This window comes from Pholcus phalangioides, unplaced genomic scaffold, assembly GCF_987345545.1.
Source record: "Pholcus phalangioides strain wild (caught in Gottingen) unplaced genomic scaffold, Ppha-v1.0 ptg000039l_1, whole genome shotgun sequence".
Lineage (NCBI taxonomy): Eukaryota > Metazoa > Arthropoda > Arachnida > Araneae > Pholcidae > Pholcus > Pholcus phalangioides.
The window spans coordinates 5,095,411-5,119,750 of record NW_028301625.1 but is presented as its reverse complement, the minus strand read 5'-3'; the positions used below and the strand labels follow the sequence as shown (position 1 = coordinate 5,119,750).

General features: G+C 36.8%; 1 protein-coding gene across 1 annotated transcript in view; it reads left to right on the top strand.

Moving 5' to 3' along the window:
• Positions 1-6,768: 6,768 nt before the first annotated feature.
• The window catches only part of LOC149065480 (leucine-rich melanocyte differentiation-associated protein-like), a 59,279-nt gene continuing 41,707 nt past the window's right edge, over positions 6,769-24,340 (top strand). The window contains exons 1-2 of the mRNA XM_089253922.1: positions 6,769-7,149; positions 16,347-16,607. Coding sequence (XP_089110048.1) covers positions 6,947-7,149; positions 16,347-16,607 — 464 coding nt within the window. The 5' untranslated portion in view covers positions 6,769-6,946. The remainder of the gene's footprint in view (positions 7,150-16,346; positions 16,608-24,340) is intronic.

Below are 24,340 nucleotides of genomic sequence, written 5' to 3'. Positions count from 1 at the left end.
CCCAATATGTTTATCGTATTTCTTTTTATATGTGTCAAATGTGTTAGAATTCACGATTGCATATTTACCACTTATTCTCGAAAATAGCACCAAATCTCATCAGGAAGGTCCCTTTTGTCATAAATGCGAACTTGTGAAACTTTTATTTTGTAATCAGGGACGAATGAATTATGAATTCATTCATAATTCCCTCCCCCCCCCCCAGAATATAAAGAATGAGCCTCTCATGTGTTAAGTCAACACCATCTATTATAGCAGAAGGCCTCCGCGCGAAGATCGTGGCGTCACTGAAGTAGACCATTTCACCTATGACTATAGTCATTGGATATAACTGAAAAAAAGGGTAAACATATAGCATGCGTCGGCCTGCTATATCCAATAGCTGCAGGTGAAATGGCCTACTTCAATGATGTCACGGGCTTCGCGCTAGAGGCCTTCTGCTATAGATAGTATTGGTTAAGGTGGCCTTCATTTTATGAGCTGTTCTGCTAGATTACGAAAATAATCACATTTCCCCCCCCCCAGTATATTTCACCTTAATCATTTGATCATTTTTGTTGCACCATGGTAATTTTCTGCACACGAAAGATAATTAGACCGTTACCTAAAATTTATTGCCGATTCCGAACACGGCAGCCTTTTCTATACTCACCGAGAGGTTGGTGCGCTAACCATCGATGTGGGACTCCCTGTGGTAGTAATCTGCTTCTGTGGTCATGTTGCCGTTTCTGTTGTATCCTTGTGTCAGGAAAGTTTCGGACAACGTTGTCGCTCGGACATAGAACTCGTGACACTTCTAAACATCCTTTGGTACTTTAAGTGAATATCTTCTCAACCTAGGCTACAGCGCCCATATTTCACCTTAAAAAGCTCTACTTCATCACATCAAAATTTTTTATCTCACATCTCTGATGCCCCCTTTAACCACCTGCCATAGCTGCCTTTGCAAATTTATTTTCTCCCGTGGCCCCCTTAAAATACCCACGAGGGTTCCATATGGTCCTTGGTTGAGAACCATTGCACTGTACATTTATTGACAATGCGTGTATAAAAGTATGTATGTGTGTGTGTGTAGAGCACTTTCACGAAGTCTTGTCAGTCAATGACTGTCTAAAACGACACGTGCTCGGATATATATTCGGGGTTACAGTACCGCTTACATGAGCAGAATATTGTTCCCGTGTTGGATCCAACCGGGAACACGCTATCTGCGGCTGGATAGCGATAACACGAGCATTGAACTGTGTAAAATTTACATGTGCAATAACATGGTTTACGGAACGTGAAATAAAGGGTCTATATGGAAAAGTGTATGAACTTTGCCCAGTAAACTCGGAAATCACCAACGAATAAGAAAAATACAAAACTCATCATTGTATTTTCCTGTGTGTGTGTCTGCCTTAGTCGTTGGTGATTTCTGAGTAAGAGATCTACCATTAAAAAAAATGCACACACAGGGTTTTCTGTAAGTGCTAATGCGGCCTTTATTTCCTCAACTGTCCGTCGTAAAAGTATGATTCCAATTTATAAAATGTTCAAAAGGCGTTAAAAAATTACCATGTACCAGTTTCGAGAGTGAAAATACAGTGTGTCACCCCTTGTCCCCTTGTGGGATGGAGACCTTGTCCTCTAGCTTTTCCGATTAGAAAATTGTTGCCCTATCTTTTCTTCTGAACCCGACAAAAAACATCCCTATGTTTTTAACTGAGATATTTGAATTCAAAAATCGGAGAAAAGTTGGGAAATAACAACAAAAAATATATCTCTCCTTTTCCTCATTTATGCTGTCCTTTCCCCACTTTTCTCTGATTTTTTTTGAATTCGAATATCTCAGCGAATATTGCAGCTAAAACATAGAATCTCTTTTGTTGACAGGGTAATAACTTTCTAATTGGAAGTTGAAGGGCAAGCAACGTTTATAAAAATTTCGATATTTTATTTTGCGACACACTATATTTTCACTTTCGAAACTGGCACAGGGTAAATTTTGAACATATTTTGAACATTTTTTAAATTGAAACTATACATCTACGACAAACGGTTGATGAGATAAAGGCCACATTAGCACTTACAGGACACCCTGTATATATGCATAATTCCAATTTGATACTAGCCCTCTTTCTCTTTTTTCTTGTTCGAGTTAGATGAATTATGAGTTTTACTTTTTCATTCTAGATTTATGACAAAATTTTATTACGAAACGTTCCAAATTTCATTAGTAAGTTTTTGAAAATTTTGCTACCAGGCTGTAAAATTGTAACAAATATATCCAATATATTCGAGTGAGAATATTTAAAAACATCAATATCTTGACTTTGTAACACGTTTAAATTTGCTACAAAATAGAGATACGTGTGTGTGTGTGTGTGTGTGTGTGTGTGTGTGTGATTCATGCTTTTTAATAATATTTCACGTATATTACGTTTCGTTGAATTTCATAAAACGGCCAAGTAGATTTGAAAAACGTCAAAGAAATGATATTGAATTATTAAATTGATATTACGGCTGATATTGAAGATGTCCTTACATACTTCACGTGTTTCGGAGAGTGGTTGGATTCATCAAGAACAATGTGTTGAGACGGAATTCTCTTTTTGGAAATTCCCATAGCATCATCCAACTTGCCGCATAAATCGATTTGCGCCAGAAAAAAAGTATGACTATACCTTAATAAAATTTCTTTACCGCATCTCCCAAAAAGGGAGTATTGCTATGAAAAATGGTACGACGCTATAACGAAAGCGGTATAAGTTTTCAGATGCACATATGCCATCCTACAAAATACATATCATACAGTTCGAGATTCGGATGTAATTAGATTATTTTTATGAACAATCAAAACTCTGAAAGAATGTGGCAATTACTTTCCAACTTTTGACAGTTTCATTTAGTTCGTGGTGCGAGAGAGATATGTAGATTATATTAAAGGTTATCGCATGTTCCTATTAGTATTCTCTGAAGTTTTTTTTCGAATCGAATTGTACCTGTGTGTTATAACGTGCGTGTTGCCACCCATTCAAAGCATGCTAAACCTCCATTTATATAATCTCTCTTTACTCAACGTGCAATTAGTGTCACTCACGTATATTCCATTTTGGCACCGCAAATCGACATTAAGAAATACTTTTCCACTGACATTTGGCAAAGGATAGGACATTAATGCCAGTTTTAAAAATGACGAATTTGACTGAGGCTGTCTCTATTCACTGACGGCAATTCAAACTTTGAATATCAATTCCTCCTCTCATCAAGAAAACACACCCGCCATTTCTCTTTTCGGGTTTCGTAGAGCAAAAACGAAGAGAATTTAAAACAAATCTATTAGTGTACACAGTAAAAACTTTAATTAAACTCATTATAATTAACTTTTAAAAAATGTAATAAAATGGTTGTTAATATATAAGTGAATCTCCGTTCGTATACTGTCTAAAAATATTTTATTGGTCGAAATTGTAACCAATCAATGCGAATAGTCTTGCGAATGGCTTCGAAAATTGAATGCAATCATGAGTATTATTGTGATTCTCTTCATTGAAAGCATTATAAATAAATAAATATATATATATATATATCATAAATAATTTCGATCTATATATTAATTATAAGAAAGTATTGTTTTCGAGACGAAGAACATTCATTCTTAGTGAGAAGATTGTTTTTGTAAGTATTCTATTTCGCAAACACATCTATTTTTACGAGCTCCTCATGCATTCACAGTTCATTTATTGGGACAGAATTAAATTTTAGTTTATTTCTAAGAGAAACCTGACATAAAATAATGTAATTTTGCTCCATATTATATGTCATTCTGATATATTTATCAAGATATTAGTTTTTAGTAAATCTTAAACATAGATAATGTCTCCGAATTATGTTTTTACCTGTGTTTTTGAGAGAAATTTTTCGAATGAGTTTTGAATTGTTTACATACAGCTGTAGCAGTATTCTCAAGCCGATATACATGCATTATTAAATACATTTAGGGAGAAGCAAAATTGTTTCCTTCATCTACTTGATGGAGTTTTTTTTCCTTTCAAAATTCATCTTCGATGATCGCAGAAAAATGGGGGAACTCCAATAAAATGAATTTATCTCCAGGAGTCGCTTGTTTGAAAAAGTTTGAAAACAAAAAGCTTTTATCAAGAATTTATTGAAGCTAACAGGAAAATCTCGAGTTATATAGGAAAGTAGTCACTTATAAATTTGATCAATCAATAAGTTTGTGGTTGAAAAAGAACGGAAAAACGGTTGAAAATAAACATTAACTTTCGATCAATGTCTTCACAAATTCCTCGAGCATGAAAAGCTGCTTTTGGCTCTATAAAAGCTTTCTTGATGTTTTTGGATTTGACGTCAGTGTTTGCCATTCTTCAAACTGAACAGTTGCGTTTTCATAGCCCTCTTTCATCGATTCATTTATATGGACGCCATTAATGGCAGCCGCGGGAAGATTGCAGCAGCAGCAGCGATAGACGATATTACTCTGGTGTGTGGTGTGTTTATATATATAACGCTACGTATAGGCTACGTATCCACACAGCAAGAAACCTCGCAACGATATGAAAATCTCTACACTGTTTTTCAATGTGGCCATCGAAAATATTGCTTTTCGAGTGGGAAAGGAAATTCTACTGATTTTATGATTCCCAGCTGGATATCTCCAAAAAGAAATGGCTACTTTTCCTCTCTTTCCTCTCCTCCTCAATCATTTTTATTGTTCTCATTGTTGGACATCTGTTCGTCATCTCCAGAAGAAGTACGTTTCACGTAAGTATTGTTGGATAGAGGTCCTTGAAACACAGCTGACCTACCCGATATGGTGGCGCTGATTACTGCTATCGATAGGTAGATTCTCTACGAATGCTTGTCGTTATTTAACTTTTTTTCCAAACAAACGTGAAAATGTCGCTCTGTTAGGCTCCGAATGGTTCCAATTTAGATTTGAAAGAAGGATTCCAAATGGTTAAATTGGCTGCTGATAACAGATGCAGAAGCTGATGACACGTGGCGGATGCATCCGCTTTCTTCTTCATAGGTGCCCTATTGTTGCCAACCAATAAGTAACCAAACAATTATGAATCCGATTCAAACCTTGCTACTTCATGTCATTGATTGTAAAGATTGGCTTCCTCTCTGAACGCATTCAAACACTGATGCATAAATGAGGCAATGATTCTGTAATGCGCTATCTTGTCTTTTGTTTAGCTTGACACACCTTTTATAATGTGAAACCTCGGCCATTAACCAATGTACAAACTATAGCGTATATACACGTCTATCAGGCAAGGCTTAAAACAATGAAGTAAAGAGCAAAGCAACGAGTGTGGGGGAAGAAAAACGCGTGGGAAGATTATAGCAATGGTTTTTAACCTGACCAATTTAGACCAACAAAGCTACGAGTGAAAATCAAGTGAAGGGGGGCGGCGTGGCAGGTGTTAAGGGACCCCACAATGCTATTTAAAAAAATTCAGGTGTGAATCAATATAGCTGTTAGGTTAAATATGGGGGAAGTGTTACTACTTTCAGAATTCAGCAAAACTGGTAGCAGCTGGTAAGATAGGGACCACGAGAAGAAAATGTGGTCCAAAGGGAAAGGGGCAGAGTGAAAAAGGAATTAAGAAAGACAGGAATTTTTTCTCCATGAAAGAACGGCTACACAATGGAGATTTTGGTAGAGCAGAGCATTATATCGAGTAGAAAGTCGCCATGAATTTCATTTGGGTGGACTAGAGCAACACCTCTCGTAAGTTAGATATCATTTGTAGTGGGCATTATGAACAAGCACATTATTTATCACCAGCAGGTAATTTTAGCCATTGCCGTGGCATTCGTCACTGTAATGCTCTCTGAGAAAGATTTTTCAAGATTTCCTGGTTCCTCAGTTGTATATGATCTGGCCACATTAAGTCTAGGCTTTGAAGCAGGCATTAAGGGCTTCATACACAACTCGGGTTAAAGATGTTCAGTTAGTCCAGGAGTTCCGAATCAGGTACCCACATAACAACTGGGGCTCTTTGGTGAAATTGTAGGGTGTCTGCGAGAGAGAGAGAGATGAGAAAACAATTAACTCATTGCTTTTATATATTGTGAAATGCACTAAATATTATTTTGTTAAGGGATCCGTGACCTTTATTTTATCGGCATATGGGGGTCCGCGGAACACAAAAGGTAAAGAAGCATTGAGTTCAGGGTTCTCAAACTTTTTCCACCTGTGGCTCCCCTTTCCTTAATCAACGTTTATCCGCGGCTCCCCAGAGCAGTTTAGCAAAGAATCTCTTCGAAAAACCTCTGTTAGGGTGACCTCTCCATGGTGCCACTGATACAGGTTGGTGGTGCACAGTTTGAGAACACCTGAGTTTTCAGGTCGATAAATCAAATATCCTTTTGAATATTTACTTATTTAACAACTTTTTGGCATTTAGGGTTCGCTAATTCTAATTATGAGGACTTTTTTTTTTTAACAAATATTATAATTATAAATTACTTGCCCATACATAATTCAGGCCCAGGTTTCTATGGAAAAAAATAACAGCCAGATTAAAGCTATATATAGTACAGTGATTCTTTCCTGCCCGTGTTTTGTCTCCTTCTTCACGGGGAAACTTGTATCACTTTCAAGAGATAAGAACGTGTTTTTTTTTTAATTGCTATCAATCTAATAACAAAAGATAGCAACGTTGTTAAGATACGATTTTATCGTAAAAGCTGATAAGCCATGTCAACTACTGCATGACTGTATATGTCCAAAGTTTACATTACAGCGAAATTGGTATTAGCAAAATAATAGCTTTTGGCTCTGTCATCGTTTAGAATAGAAAGTATTATCTTTTGCTCGAGTGTCTGGATTCGTGAACAATAGTGCGAATACTTGCCATACGAAATTCATCGAGTTTCAAGTATTGAATGCAAATGAAGAACAGATGACCATCTAAACATTGCGGATACCATGAAAATATTGGGCAAAAATTTGTTCTCTTTTAATGAAGTTGTTGAAAGGGCTACGGAAGCGGAAGATGGATCACTACGAACAATACCTGTAGATCGGAAAGTGTCTCTGGCTTATAACAACATTAGAGAGGTGCCGTGGCCTCTCATATACGGGATTAGTTCTTGGGTCGAGTTCTTGGATCTAAGTTATAATAAATTAAGGTGAGTGACGTTATCGAATTTACGAAATTACGAATTAAGTTCTCGATTTTGTTTTGTCATTATTAAGTTCTTTCCTCGTTCAATACTGATGAATCATTATGAATTGAAAACTGGATTTGTTAAAATTTGAAGTCTATATCACAGAAACAATTTGAACATCAGTTCTAGTAAATGATAGTGACATTATCATTTATGCTTAGTTAATAAACTACACGAAACAGTTCTAGGAGGAATTATTCCAATTTTTCATAGTTATAGCTTTTTGCGCATCCATTTAGTCAAGCAACCTCACAGCACGTGTTTCTTGTAAACATCAATTTCGATAGTTATAAGTCTTTCATTCGAAAAAACCAAGTAACCAAGTATACTTCGTGATGGCGTCAGACACTTCGAAATTGAGAAAACTCTTAATCCAACGAAGTTGCAATGTTTTCCCGCACCTCATCTGTCATTTACAGACTCCCTTTCAACTCAGGTTGATTCTTACTGTTTCGGAACATAAATAAAATGAAAGTATTTTCGGTTAAGAGTTGTTGAAAAACGTGTGTTAAGAACATTTCTTCACAAGTCGTAGGTTTATTCCGATCACGGATATTGTTTTCAATCTCATAGTCGGGATTATATGCCATTTTCAGACGTTTACAGAAGCGTAACTTAGATAATAATAAAACAGTATAAAAACGTTAGTGTAATCCCAATCACTCGTTTTGGCAGATTTACCGAAACATTATAAGATTGAAATCAGTATTTTTTTTACACTATCTTCGAATCATTAGCACACATAGGGTAGCTGAATCATATTAACCATCGTAACGAACAAAATTATTTTTATAATCTTTAATTCATAAACTCAATTAAACAAGAAACAAAGTGGAAGAGAATATCATATAAATATTCATACATCCTTAATTGAAGAGATTTTGTTCAGATACTCCACGATCCAAAATATTCAAACACACTTCAGTGATTTTTCGTGAAATATCTTTTTTATGTACTCAAACATATTCAAGGCTTTCATCTTCAATTTCTCGTTATAACATCCTTCGTTAAATAAATATAATGAAATGAAATATTTATGCATGAATCTCAATAAACTTTGCTTTGTCACATAATAAACTGATAATAACAGAAAATGTACTTCATATTTAAAAGGCGAATAATTATAAAACTTTAGTTAGGCTCTAGTGAAGATGAGAGGAAACACAAGGAATTTTTTTTTTTCAATGTTGATATAGTAATAATGAGGTTTTTAATAAGAGACGATTATTTCTCGAGAGAGAGATTTCCTTCAATTTGAAAAGGTTACGATAAGGATGAAACAAAACACCTTTGTAATTCTTCTCTTTGATGTTAAAATTCCATAAATATATAATTTTTTCGTTACTACTGAATTTTTATTCTAGGGATGAAAGACGAAACTAATTTCAATGACATTTTTAAACCTAATGTAAAATTGCTTTCGAATTAGAAAATTTGTTTGGCTTTCGTTTTCACGGATTTACGGATATTTGCATATTTATTTCCGTTCTTTGTTAGGAGACATTCAAAATTATTCAGCATAAATTTTGTAAATTATACAAAAAAAAGAAATGTTCTCTTTTAATATTTCAATCGTATTTAAATATTCTTTTGGTCCGTTTCTAGAATCTTATCGAAGTCAACTCGAATTATTTCTTAGAGAGTCATTGAACTTTTTTTTAATCTGTTTTGATGTCATCAAAATAATTTATCTCGTTTTTCTCTCTCTCTCTCTCTCTCTTACGAATATTATATAAAAACCACAAGAACATTCATGGCTCCAAAACTCATTGAGTAAATATAAACACCGATTCTCAAAAACAGCAAACAGATCTGTGATTTCAGTAGAAATCAAAGACTCTGAATGTCGTTAACCTAAACTGTGTACATGATTGAGCTTCTTTGTGGGTGTGTGTTTTATTTGCTTATCCTCGTCTTTGGAGGAAGTCTTGGTAGATGATGTAAACGTATATATTCAATGAAAATCTATATAGATAGCAAAATAATTGATTACACTGGTTCATTAATAGCTTTTGTAGCAGTTCCAAATTTTATAGAGTTTATTTCTGTATCAGAAAACTATCCGTAATTTTTGGTTTCATGCCTTATATCCAATAAATTGCGCAAAAAAATATCGCCATTGGAAATAAATCCAACTATTTGATATTTATTTATTTGATGCTTCAATTTTTATGCGTGTGTCAAACAAACGTACTGCTGAATTGTGCTATAATGACCAAATGGAGTGTTTGAGTTATCGCTATGTATTTTGAGAATTCTCTTTTATTTTACTAGAATTCACGGATAGGAAAGAAAAAGGATTCCTAATGGGTTTTCACGTAAAATAAAGAGTAGAACACATAGATATACTCAGACCTTTTAAGGATTACTTTGAAAGTGCGTTCTGAATTCTGGAACAAGTTGTTTATCACGGGATACAGCAGACTTATTCATTGCTACTTGGAGACGGGCGACATAACCCAAGACAGTTACTTCCACAGCAAGATGTTGAGAATGACGAAAGAAACACACAAAAAAAATAAAATAATTTCTTTGATGCTTCTCAGGCGACGACAGTGACGTTTTCGCCTTCTAGATACAGCAAAAGCCGTCTGACCAACTAACATACGGATATTTTCACTAAAACTGAGTCACAAAAAAAAGAAGAAAAGAATCATACACATTATATTCCATTTGAGAAATATATATATAAAAGAGTAATATTACCCGAGTGTATAAAACAGCAGTTTTTATATATAAAGGAAAGATACCACGATACATTATTTTGATTGATTTGGCAATTATGGGGTTTGAAGTACAAATCGCACATGAAGAATAGCTCTTATTGCTTACTATGGTGAAAACCTTCTCAGTGAAACTAAACCCGCCTTCAAAAAGTTAAGGTGTAGCCCCCCAGCCGTGGGAAAAAGTTTGAGCTTTAAATATCTTTAAACATTACCGCTATGATAGCTTCAGTTACTTCCTTAGCGGCATTTACGAGATATCTCACATAATTTGACGCTTTTTATTTCGGCAATTATGAGATATCTCGATCCTTAAAACCCTCTTATTTCGGCAATGACGAGCCCAAAGAGCTTTGTGAATTCCTCTTCTCCGTAAAACATGTTTTTAATCTCTCTCCAACCTGTCAGATTAACTGCCAGTGGGCGGAGTCAGCTTTTGTTCACTTTTTGATAACAGAAGGTGTTACATAACGGTGTTTGAAACATACCTTCCCTTCTCTTTGGGGTTGTATAGGAATATGTGAGTACAATATAAATAATAGAAAAATATATGTTTCTCTTCCTCGTTTTTTTTTTCATTGTTCTTAGAGTTGGTGGGACGGAGAAGCACTATCGCCTTCACATAATCGGGAAAAATTCTTTTTCAAAAAAAGATGTGGCACTTTGATTAACAGAGGGTTAGGTTATTTGTACTGGGCCAGTTGCAATGCAGATATGTGAAATTTATAAAACCGTGGAAAGGCTTAAAAGGATATCGATAAAAGGGTTGTTATTATCAAACCCATGATGACTCGCGTATACGATTTCTTTTAACCACTTTACGATCGGAGGTTGTAATATTGCGTCCTAACGCCAGTGGAATGAATTCAAACAAGCTCGTTCTGTTTTCTTTCCTCTCGCCTGATCATCCCAAAGCTTTGTTGCAACCTTACAATTTTTTTCCTTTTGGTTTTTTGTATACCCTGATAGTGATTTTTTTTCTCACATAAGAGATGTATCTTTCTTATAAGAGTGAAAAAGAACAGGTATGGTGTGAGGGTGAAAAGAAATCTAACTTTGTACCTACATTCTTTTATCACTTTATCTTTTATACTGTCTTACTCTTTTATTTGTGTTTTTTTCCTTCCCCTTTTTCTAATGTGCGGTTGGGTTAGGACAAGCTTACTATATTTATTGCCGATTTGTCAAATAGAGAGCATCTGAATTTCTTGCCAATTCGCTTGTAAACGAAGAGGTTAATGCCTCACGAGAACATTCTGTGTATATATTGATCGACATAAACATTTGGTCATCTGCTTAATACCATGCCCTTTGGGACACATAATAACTGCAACCCGGCTTGGCATAGACTACACATTATATGTTAGTAAATGTTCGGAGGAAGACGCAGATTTACAAGCACAGTTAACATAATCCCTCTAGGTCACAAAAAGATGGTTTGTAAAACTCAACCGGCGGTTCAGAGCAGATGCAATTCATTGCATCCCATGCATGCCCAATAGGCTTGATATCTGACGAATTAAGAGACTGGGACGTTATCTATAATTTATAATCATGCTCTTTGAAGCACAGTTGCGCAATTCTGGCTTTCTGCTATGGAAAAAGCTTTCTGTTCCGATGGGAGGAAGACAACGGCCGTGAATAGTACAAAGTGAAAATGACTGGATATGATGCGGAGATGAATTTTGGAAGAAAAATTCTGCATATAATTCTATTGCGAATTGAGAGAACCACCCAGAGCCGGATTTAAGCAGGTGCGAAGTGTGCAGCAGCACCGGGCCGATAAAGTTTAGGGGCCGCAAAACGGATCAAAAATACTTTGATTACATTGAGAAAAGTAGCCTACTTTGATTATATTGAGTTACATTTTGACTTGTTAGGGCCGTATTCACCGACATGGTTTAAACCTGTAGTTACAATTTTTGGATAAGGGATCAACATAGATTGGTTAAAACTCTGAATTTAACCAATCCGTGTCGATCTCTTATCAAAAAATTGTGACTATAGCTTATAAACCATGTCGGTGAATACCGCCCTTAACAAAGCAATAGCTTAAAATTCTGTCCAAGACAGAAGACTCTTTAGGTCTAGGATTTTGACAACCTCCTCCCAAACACAGGGTCTGTATCTCATAAGCTCGGGCTATGGGCAAATATTATATTTGGGGTCCCCTTATACAGGGTGTTTCAAAAAGAATCATCCGAAAAAATCATAACTATTCAGCTTTTAATCCGTTTTGATCTTCGAGAAAAGTAAAAAAGAGAATCCGTTTTGATCGAATAATGTATAGGTGGAAAGAGGGAAATCTCGAGTTTCACGCAGTTGCCGACAGGTAGCGCTACTGCTCTTTCTTCGGCTGCCACTTCAGTGTTTGTCAAGATGGCGACTGCACAACAGAAATCGTTTTGTGTTCTAAGCTTCGCGAAGTGTGAGTCCGCAACAATTGTTCATCGTGCTTTTCGTCGACAATACCCTGTTGTTTAACTTCCTGCCGCTCAGAGCATTAGACGATGGTATAAACAATTCCGAGACACGGGTTGTCAGTGTGAAGGGAAATTCCCTGGTCGTCCCCGCATCCGACAGAGTTTCGCACGTAGTCCACAGAAATCCTCCCGCAGTTGATGAAAACATGCTCGCAAAAGTTTGGGACGAATTTGACTACCGTATAGACATATGCCGTGCATCCCAAGGTGGACATATTGAGCACCTTTAATTTGGTTTGTACAAAAATTTATGGTTAGCCATGTAATATAAAATTAATCTCAAGTATCTATGTGTTCAATATTTTTCGTAATATACGCATTTCAAATCCGGTGATTCTTTTGAAACACCCTGTACATAATGTTCATTAAGGCGTGGGGAGGGACCCGTGCCTATAATGCAAACGGAAGCCAATTTCGGCACCCTAAAAATTTGTAGGCCAAAATGCCCAAGCGAGAAACAAACGGGCCCTGCCCAAGTCAAGAATGCACGCGGGTTTGGTGGCCCGGGCGTTGGACAAAAAAGAGCGCTGAATTCTCACTCTAGAGACGTACTGTATCTAAAATTACACGGGGGGGGGGATGGAAAAATGAATGCTTGTCACAGCTGAAAGAGTGTATTTAATTGAAACTCAGGCAGATAATCTGTCGTCTAGCCCTGAAAGCCTGGACGGCATATTTCGGAAGTGCACCGCTATTGCTATTCCGCACAATTGTACGATTTCTTTCATTTAAGAGCCCTATTCAGCCAATCACGTCGCTTCTTGGTTTACGATAATTCCCACCAAGGCCGTAGCAGAGGGGGGGGGGTGGTACTTGGGGTTTGGTCCCCCCCCCCCCCGAGAGAAATGTAAGAAAATTTTCAAAAAAGGGAAAAAGATGGCCAAATCTATTGTTCCTTCACTTTGGTCCCCCCCCCCCCTTCCGAAATGAAAGTGGTCCCCCTCCAAACGAAATTTTTGGCTACGGGCCTGATTCCCACTATCGTAACATCTTACGATCTGTTGTGCTTTCGATCACAAAAGGCTTCGTTATTAACATTATAACTTCGAATAGCACGCTGCATGGCATACAAACATTGTTTACTTAAATTCGCGTGGGGGAGGGGAGGAAATGAAAATTCCGTGGTTAATGGTAGCGAGTGATGAAGATAATAATGTGATAATAGCGATGTGATATGTCGGATTCACTAAAAATATATGCTTCTGGTAGTAAAAAGTTTTAGGCCCGTTTCTGTTGGCTGAATTGGTGTAAGTCATAGGGCATCGAACCATGAACCTGTGGTTCGAATCCACCTCCACGTGGACGTTATCGATTTTTTTCTTTTCCACTACTCGTCCGAAAGTGATTGAAAACTTTTAATTTTCTTTGCTGATACATCTTACAATATATTTTGCCGACTCTTAAAATGCAAGTATATAATAAATCAGTTGTATACATTAATATACCAAAAACATGTAGAAAAAGTAAGACAATAATTTTCAAAAAATTTAGTTATCTTTTAGCATCTTTTCTCTTAAGAAGTTCCGATATTTAAATGGATTTTTAAATATTTTATAGCTGTTTACAATTATTAATATGAATAATATATATAGGTTTTTGATACTATAATTTTTCTGTTTATTTTTAGTCGATTTTCTATCGAAAAATGCAATGATGAAGTGGAGAAAGTTTAGTAAAAAATTTACAAACATTTTCTATCGCATTTTCAGAAATTTGAAATCGTGATCCGCCTTCAGCAGTTTGAATATTTCAATTTGTGCTTTCAGTGTATAACGTTGTTGGCTTAAAAAATAAAATATTCCATATATTGTGAATTGAAAATAGCACGATTGCACATTTGAAATGGCTCGCGAAACAGCGGTGGAAATATCTACCTTGTTTGCACCGCTGTTTGGCGATCAGATACGAAAATGAAGATATCGTAGTGTTACGCGAATTATCACGGAGACTGAAGCAACGAAAAAACGCGATTGGCTGTGAGAAAAAATTCCGAAAAAATTCGTGTAGTCGCGGGATATATGTTGCACTTGCGAAATATGCGTCCAGGTGAGTAAGCTAGAGCACTGCGCAACAAAAACACTGATATTTTCCTTCTTTAGAGAATATGAACAGAGGAATGTTAAAAATCCAAAATTCATCTCTGCAGCATATGCAGTCATCTAAATTTTATATCAATAGCGAAGAATTACATTATCATCTTTCTCTGTACGTCGCCATCTGGGGCGGGGGCGGCTATTGCCATCATTAGCTGAGTAGGCGGTTGTCCAGTTTCGCGCAGTTCCGTTTTCAGCGTTCATATATGCTCTAAGAAAAGAAAATCTCAATGCTCCAGTTGCGCAGTAACCTAGCGCACTCGCACAGATCCCGAGGACGGTGGTCTGATTCCCCACCACGACATCCCGAATTTTTTTTCCCAAAATTCATCTCTACATCGTATAAAGTCATCCGTACTTTGTATCAACAGCGGGGAGTGACATTATAATATTTTCCAGCCAAGAATGGATTGAACTCAGACGCCTATATAACCTGGCGGAGTCATTATCCTCCAACTTAGAGTGGCAAAACGAATTTTTTTGTTCAAAGTGACGTCTAATCGTTGAAAAAAAACAGTGGTTGACTATAATATAACGATGATATTGACGTCACACTTCTCACAAACATGGCGGACAAGTCAGCCTGGGGTGTCAAGGAGCCCTGGGTTTATCTAAGTCACCAAAAATGCGAGAGGGCATATATCCATTTTTGAGCATATAACAAGTTTGCCGCTCTCAGTGATATTTCCAAAATCCATAAAAAAAAGAGCAGGATAGAGAGCAGCGACTGGCTATAGTGACGTCACACTTTTGCTGAAAGATGGAGTATAGCCACTAGAAAAAGGGGGTTCTTATCAAGTCGCCTTAAGATGGAGCATAGATTAGCCTGGTATTTTCGGTGGCTCTAGGTTGAACTAAGAGACCTATAAAGAAGAGCGGACTCATCGTCTTCCAGCTTTGAACAAAAAACTGGTTTGCCGCATCAAGTGACGTCTAATCGTTGAAGAAAGAGCAGGATAGGGAGCAGCGATTGGCTGTAGTGATAATACTGACGTCACACTTTTGGAAAATATGGCAGAGGAGTCAGCCTGGGGTTTCAAGGAGCTCTAGGTTTAGCAACTGGCACGTAGACGATGGTGTATCTTTGCATGGTTGTCGACGTGGTTCACACACTAGATACGTAAGCGACTTTGAACCTAGGTCTGCGTTGGAGCTGTGCAATGTTGCAGTTCACACGGAACCCTCGATAGTTTCGAGATTGTCCCACGGAACCCAAATACGCACACATATTTCTCTTTCTATCGGAAGTTTATTTGGGACTCCGCTTTAATCATCGTTGTAATATAGATATTTTTATTACAATGATGATGAAACATTTCACCGCTTCTACTAAAGCAGAGCCCCAAATAAAGCTCTGATGTCAAACCAGTGTTTCCCAAAGTCAACAATATTACCCCCTTAGTGCCAAGGGAATGGTCCGGGGAAGGCAGAAGCTGTGAGTATAATATGGAATCCTATGGGTTAACTTAAATTGGTGAGCGACGAGAAAAAAATTCTGAAGAAGGAGTCGTTAGAGAGAACAAAAAGTTTGGGCAACTCTGCTTTAGACTCTAGAAAAGTGTTTCCCGAAGTGGGCAATATCGCCCTTCTGGAGGCGATGGAAGGATCCGGGAATCGATGGAAGCTTAGGGTTTAGTATAGGATCCTATTTTCTTATCAGAAGAAAAAATTTTGAAGGGGGGGGGGGCGATGGAACGAAAAGTTTGAGAAACTATGCTCTATAGGCGCATGCGCAATCACATATTTTTAGTTCTATTCTTTCACATGTGTTTGTATGACAAGATCATATTTGAGTGTATCAATATATTATTGTTATGTCGAATTCCTTATATATAATTTTTATTTATTTATTTATACAGGGATCTCCAGTTCCTCAAATGTTTGAAGAATTTACAGACGCTTAATCTTGACCATAACCTTGTTGTATCGACAACCATCTTCCCTAATCTACCGAATTTGAAAGTTCTATGGCTAAATTATAACCTAATATCAAATTTGAAAGTGTTTATACCAATGTTATCGTGCTCGTGTCCAAATATAGAAGTGATAAGCATGATGGGTAATATCGCAGCTCCAAATTTCATACAAGGAGGATTCAGCCAAGAGCATATGCAGTACAGGTAAAGACTTTCTTCGACCGTTTCAAGATGCACAGGGTGGAGCGTATTGTATCTGCCAGCTAGAATTTGGAAATCGCTTCCCTGTCAGAGCGAACGTGCGCATGTCCGGTATATGTACATACTGTGGGAGTTAGGAGTAGGGCAATCACATAGAGTTATTGTTCCAAAATTCCATGGTTTCCATTGACAAATTCCATTGTTTGTCAAGACAAAGAAAATTTTCAAAAAAGACGAGAAAATTGTTTGTCAAGACCGATGGAATCCAAGGTCTCAACCAGCATGTTCGATAGATACATGCGTTATCCCACTTCAGAAGTCACCAAAATATGGCAACGTTGGCAACCGATTTCTTCCTTTCAAGGACCTCTTAGGACCTTTTTCTTCTCGCTTTTTTTGATGGGGGAGAAATCGTTTATACATATATATAAATTCCATTTGTTAACATGAACTGAAAATAAAAATTATTTTTGACCCTAGGTTAAAAATTGTCTTGACATCTACTATCACTCCTCTCATGTTGGCGGTATAGTTCTAGGACAAAGTACATACTGTAGTATACCATGAACCGTTAACCGGTGCAGATGTGAGGATTGCAGAATATCTTCGACTTTTATATGAGAAGCCTCAGAGGAGGCAAAACGTAGTGGCATGTGTGCTATTTTGCATGATTAAGATTGAGATTGATACTGTTTCGAGTGATAACGTCGGACGTGCATCAACTGTAAATGCTGACCGCTAACATGAAACGTTGCGGAGCAATTTTGGATTCCCTTTAGTTCCAACAGAACGACTCCGATAGCCTTTTTCGAATCGTCTGACAACGTAACTTATTCATTCAACCCCTCAGACCTGAAAGCTCCGCACTACGTCCTCAGGGGTTACCTGAAAGAGAGAGTCTGGGCCCATCATTAGCAGACGAGTGACGAATTAGAAACTGTCATCGACCGTGAAATTCAAGCCACACGTGTAACCACAAGTTATCGCCTCGAATCAAAGCAGAAGGGAGACATTTATAAGACAGTATTACCATAATGCACAAATGTTTGCCATTGTCCATTTCACTCGTACAATGTATTAATTACCTATGCATACAGGGTGATTTAGCGATTCAGAACTCTGTGACGAAAGCGTTGAATCGCTAGACGGCGCTGTCAGTGGACGCATAAAGCGCTGGTTTTGCCGCATGTCGTCATTTCTATCGTAGATTGCAAAAGATATAGTTGGTTTCACGAATCAAGAAAAAGTAGACGCGCATTTCATGTAGACTGGTGACGAGAATGCTCTGGAAGCCTAAAAACTCTACTGTTTTCCAATAAGAAGCCTGCCAGATCAAAAAACTTTGAAAATTACACTACTACTACTACCACTTAACCGTACATGCACCTCGTACATATTCCTCTGCGGAATTTCTAACGAATCGGCACATGCTGGAATGTGTGTTCTCAGTGTATGTGTGGCCCCTAACGTATTTATTTTTTTGACTTGCGCTTGCTTTATTGTTAATGCTGCCATCTGTCTTCCATTTTCTGTAGTAAAGATAGAAATGCTTGTATTTTCATGTTATGTCAGTATCGTGTTTTAGGTCTGCCTGCTCTCTGGGGAGAGACTTTTTCAAATGGGAGACCGAGGAGTCACACCTCGAAGCTGGAAAACCGCAGGAAACCAACTTCAGCCGATCACCACTGTGCCGTCAACGGGGTTCGAACCTGGTACCGCAGGACGAGAGTCCGGCACGATCCCACACGGCCGCACAGCGGCTGAAAAATTACACTGGCGTCTGTGCGAAACGGGCTCTTTATCAGAGGCATACAGGATACAGGGCGAGCCAAGAGTGTGAGGACACCACAAGAAGCCCGTTTCGCACAAAAACCGACTGGTGCAATCGCTCAAAGTAATGTTTCTTAAAGTGTACGTCACTGCTCTCAGGGGCGTCTCCAACTTTGGTCAGGTGCGTCACGGCAAGCTAAAGACATTGATGCATATAGATAGCAGAGAATGTTCCTGTTCATGCTTTGAAGTGGTTCGTTTTACGAATGCACAATATTCTACTAAACGATTCTGGGGAGCCACATATTAACCATGACTAAGGCAAGGGAGCCACGAGTGACAAAAGTTTGAGAACTACTGGCTGTGGTTAAAGGTTGCATCCTAAAGATTTTTCGATCTGGTTCACGACTTGTCAAAAAACACTGCCGATATGGTCTTTGGCCTCCCAGAGCATTCCCGGCCACAGCGCTACACACGAAACGGAGCCCACCTTTCCATACATTCTGCAAACTATTATAGAAATGACGATAAGTGAGAAAAGCCAGCATTTTATGAGTTCAATAACAGCGTCGTATAGCGACCCACCATTTGCATTACGGCAGCCATTCATTGTATGGAGAAAATTGCTTTTTTCGATATGCGTTCGTTCCATATAACTCCTAAGTTTTTCCCACCAGTACTTTTATACCAGTATTTTATAGCCGTATAAAGTTACTAGAAGCATTCCGTTTTGATTTATAGTGGGCAGATACAATGCGTGCCACCCTGCATAACGTTTTCAATATATATATATCAATTAATATTTATAAAAAAAAAAATGTTTCTCCAATTCGTTAACGGTAGAGACAACCGGAACTGTATTAGCAGTCGAATTTAGAACAGCAACTGGTGTTATTCGAAATGACATTCAGCTGAACAACGTTTTGATATTTCAGCAACGAAACAAGAGTTTCTTTCAACACCCACTGCCTCCTAATGTTACTAATTATAAACCATTCAGGGGCGTTTCTATTTATGGGATGATTATTCGAGGACGCAACGACTTTGTGATTCCGATAAGAATTTTTTTCTTCTTTCATGGAATTGTAACAACTGACACATTGCTGGAGATAATGTGGAAGATTGGTTCCGTTAAAAATACAATGTACTTCAAAATACATAATCCTTCACTATGTATCATGTATATACTGTATTTATCCATGGTGAAAACCTATGCTCTAATTGCCTAATAGAAATATAAATCACCATTAAAAATACTATTTAACCATTGATTTATTTCAAAATTGTTTTACGAATGTTCTTGATTGTATGTGCTATCCTATGCCAGTATAAAGTTTTACATATCTCTGATACTTATATTTTTTGGAATTTTCAAAAAAATGCATTAAAAACAGCTTGTGCGCATGATAAAATACAAAATAATCAATGTCATTAAATCAGAATTAATTCAAAATATATAAAGGAAACTGTTCAGTTCATGAAATGAAGCAAAATTTTGAGATTTTGTTGACTCAATCTCATTTGAAATAAAATTGAAAAATTTCTGAAATTTGAAATTAAATTTTAAATTTTGGAATTTAATTTTAAATAAGATTGAGTCAGTGAAATCTCAATTTTTTGCTTCATTTCATGAACTGAACAGTTTTCTTTATTTGAATCAATTTTTATTCAATTACGTTGATGTCATGGTATTTTATCATGCATGCAAGCAGTTTTTAATGAATTTTTTTTGAAAATTTACAAAAATTAGGTATCAGAGATATGTTAAACTTTATACTGGCATATATAGGATAGCACATACAATCAAGAACATGCGTAAAACAATTTTGAAATAAATCAATGATTAATTAGTATTTTTAATGGTGATTTATAATTCTATTAGATAGCATAGTTTTTCACCATGTTAAAAGGTATGAGACCCCTTAAGCAAGGAAATTTTTTTATATAAATATTGAACGAATTCAAGAGACTGGCACGTGTTCGGGGTATGACAACAATTGATGAGATATTAACCTCGCTTTCGTTTAGAAATTGAAATTAGATTATAATAATGAATAATGCTTTTTCACAATGATGTCTTTTACATTTTGGAAACACAATGTTATCAGAGAACGGCATCCTTTACATCTGTGGTAACTTCACCACGGTCTGTCAGTAGACCACTAAAGGTATTGATGTACCCCGCAGGGTAGTATGTGCTACCAACAGAGACACTTTTTCTTGTGTTTCAGCGTCAAATATACATATTAATGATGAGAATCAAAAATACACATGCCGAGGAATTTCTTGATGGAAAGACATGGATCGATTCATGATAAAATACCATGGCAATTCATGTCAATACCATGATAAAATACTCCGAATCGATATATTCCACTAATATTCGCATTTCACGGAATTCAAATGTAACATTTTTATTTATTTATTTTTTATTTTTGAGATAGACTTCTTTTAAATCAGCTATCTGATGGAACTGTTGCTGAAAAGTTGACATAACGAAATAACTTAAACGCTTATATTTACACAAATAGAAATACAAAGGCCACAGCAAGCAAAATGCCCAACGAGGTGGCTGAAAAAAGACATACATCAAACAATATGTTTACGTTGTTTACGGATAGATCCCACTGAGAAACTTCTGATGATACACTACTGGTACTGATAATTCCCTCCTGCATACTTTCGTCAGGAAATTGTTTACGCTTCTCAAGATTTATGTACAAGATGGAGACAGATTCGGTTGAGACAAATTCCATAATACCCTATTTATGCGAAAGACGTCTTCATTTCTTACCGCACCAAACACGTTGTATAGCACTGTAACAAGATTCAAAAGACGTGATCAAGCTTAAAAACGTGTTGGCCCTCCACTGTTTTCAAGGAGAGAGATATTTTCTGGATATTTATGCTGAGGTTAACTCGGAAAGAAGTCATCTGCTCTCCGCCGGGGCTCGAACCCAGATATAAGGAAGGAAGGATCGTGACTCGAGTGGTGGAGATGGTAACATGCTTGCCCGGTATGCAAGAGGACCTGGGTTCGAGTCATGGTGGAGATCAGATGGTTTTTCTTTTTCCGAGTTCACCTCAGCATAATATCCAGAAAATATCTGTTTCATTTTTCAATATCATCTATATATATCTATATCTATCTATCTATCTATCTATATATATATATATTTAAAATTGATTTTCTGTGGGCGTGTTCTCTATACAAATATGCAATTTTTAGATCTATCGTCGTCAAATTTTGTATATGCAGCTAACGAAACCTTTGAACGATAGGCTACTTTAAAAGTTCATCAGAGCTGGGCTAATGCCCGAAATGGACAAAAAAACTGTTGGGCAACAATGGTTTCTGAGCCTCAACAATAACTTTTGGAATGTTTACATTGGTTACCGTGGTTCCCTAACAATGCTTTTCAGACGTGCATATGCCTTTACAATGGTTTGTCACTTCTTTAATGCTGCCAGTATTATGTATAATAGTTCATTCCTTTATGTGGTTTGTCACTTTCATCATTCCTCCCAGTAACTGAAGAAAACCCAGACAGCGCCGGGAATTATAACTAGTACGTAAGTAAGGCTGATCAAAATTATGTACGTGTATAATTAATGCCCATTTATGAAGACAATTTTAAAATCACTTCCATTTCTGTAGCTTCAGGGCTGACATCATCATTATTTGTTAGGAGACATTCAAAATTATTCAGCATAAATTTTGTAAATTATACAAAAAAAAGAAATGTTCTCTTTTAATATTTCAATCGTATTTAAATGCAGTACGTTCTGTACGAGACCTCTTGAGAATTACAATTAGTTCTCAGTCAAGTAGCTAATAGTGGGATTTTTGACAACTTGACAACACACAGAAAAGAGCCGTGGTATTTCAAATCAGCGTTTCTCAACCTATGGTCCGCGACGATGGCACAGGCAGATAATCATAATAATTGAAATGAATTGCCATTTTATTCTAACTGAATGAGAAATTATTAAACCGTTGTGATTGATATTAATAATAACAGTATGGGTTCAGTTAAAAATTACGCCTTTATACTCGGATTCACCATACATCATCAAGGGAAAATGCGATCCCAAATGCGGGATATCGCTTAAATTTTGCCAAAAAAATGCAGTTTATTGCTTTAAATGCAATTAGGTAGTTCTATTGCTACAATTGCTGAAAGTTGGGGAAAATAAAGGACTGCTACAAATCGCAATGAAAAAATGTATTTCACGAAAAATATATTCAAGTGATCGGATGACCATATTTCAGTGAGAAAAATAAGGTAAACTGGGACCTTAAATAGGATAAAATACGGAGCATCACTAATTGTGATCAAATACGTTGCCAGAAGTAGGAACAATCACCAATTATTATTAAAATTTTTGAAAATTGTGGGGAAAACTTTCCAAATATCTGAAATGAATATTAATATATTTTTTGCCCATAATTATCATAATATAAATTATATGTATTATGAAAGCACACTCTGTATTCACGACTTTAGTAAATATTAAAAAAAACCGCACACACAAATAAACTTGAAAAACAGGAAAATGTATAATAAAATCGAAACAACCAAAATTACAGGAATGCCCCATAATACGGGACGCAAGTAATCCGTCAATTTGTTTCAGAGAGTTTACTGATCCTCGGGGCTCAGAAATGTTGAGAAACGCTGGTATAGTGGGTTGCTGAGTGGTTCTAGATTGTCGTGTGTGTGTGTTCAGATCAGATTTACTCACACAATGTCCAGATTTAAAGGAATGAAAAAATGCAATTGTAGTCACCGCGTGGGGGGATATTCAATGCGTGGTAAAGACACAAAATATGTATACAAGAAAAGAAAAAGACATGATCTTACGTAGGTTTATATTCCGTAAAAAACTTGAAAAGAAACTCGATGCGGTGATGACTATCTAGTTCAGTATGGCACATTGGCTTTTACGAGATATTGTGTTTCCATTATTAGTATAAATGTGGTTTTGTGACACATCTGTTTTGAGCGAACTCTTTTGAGTAGGGCGGTTCATATAGCACCGGGTATCATGGTCGAGCGGTAGGAACATCAATCTTTTTTGACATCATGAATCAAGCTATTGTTTCATTCTGAACGTTGAGGTGAAAGCCTTGTTTTAGAGAAGTTGACGCGTAAAATATTTATGAATTTAGTGTCGTGGCGGATATAACTCCTTCCCCTCTTTATATGTATAACTGCTAAACGCACTGTATATCAGTGTTTCTCAACCTTGTGGTCTAGGAATATTCTAAAGGGGCCACGGGTGAAAATCAGACTTATAGGGGAACCATGGCAAGTGGCTAAGGAGGCCACAGACAGCAGTGAAAAGAAATCAGATGCAAAGAAATAAAGCCTTTAACCCTCTCAGTGGCATTAGCAAGATATCTCGCTTCCTTAACCTTTAAATGCTTAGCTTTGCATATGTGCAAAGGGCCCTTTAAACATTACTGCTGACAGTTTGAAAATAAAAAATCAGAATTGCCTTTCCGCGTTATAAGGTGTGAGGTCATATTCTTTCCATTTTATATTTCGAATTTGCTAGTAGATGTCCCAATTAACGAAAACAACTCTTTGTTTGTTGCATAGCATGTGTGGCTGTGATTTCGCTAATTTGTTAAAATATTTTTTTTTTACATATTATTTTTTTTCCAACTCCACTGGTTGAAAATTGTTGTATGACGATATATGACAGGAGTTGATGTGCAGTAAAGTAGATATTTCGTAAAGTCGATCTCTGAATGGAACACTTTTCCTCATAAACCTTACTTTGCACCTGCTGAAAATTGGAAGGAAGCCTACTTCATCAAAACAACTTATAGCATTTTACAGAATACTGCTATGCCACAGAAAAGGTCAAGAGAAATATGGTGGAAAAATTGTGGCTATTTTCACATTCCAGCAGTAACGCCTATAAAACCATTGCCATCTCGATGGGTGGGTCCATCC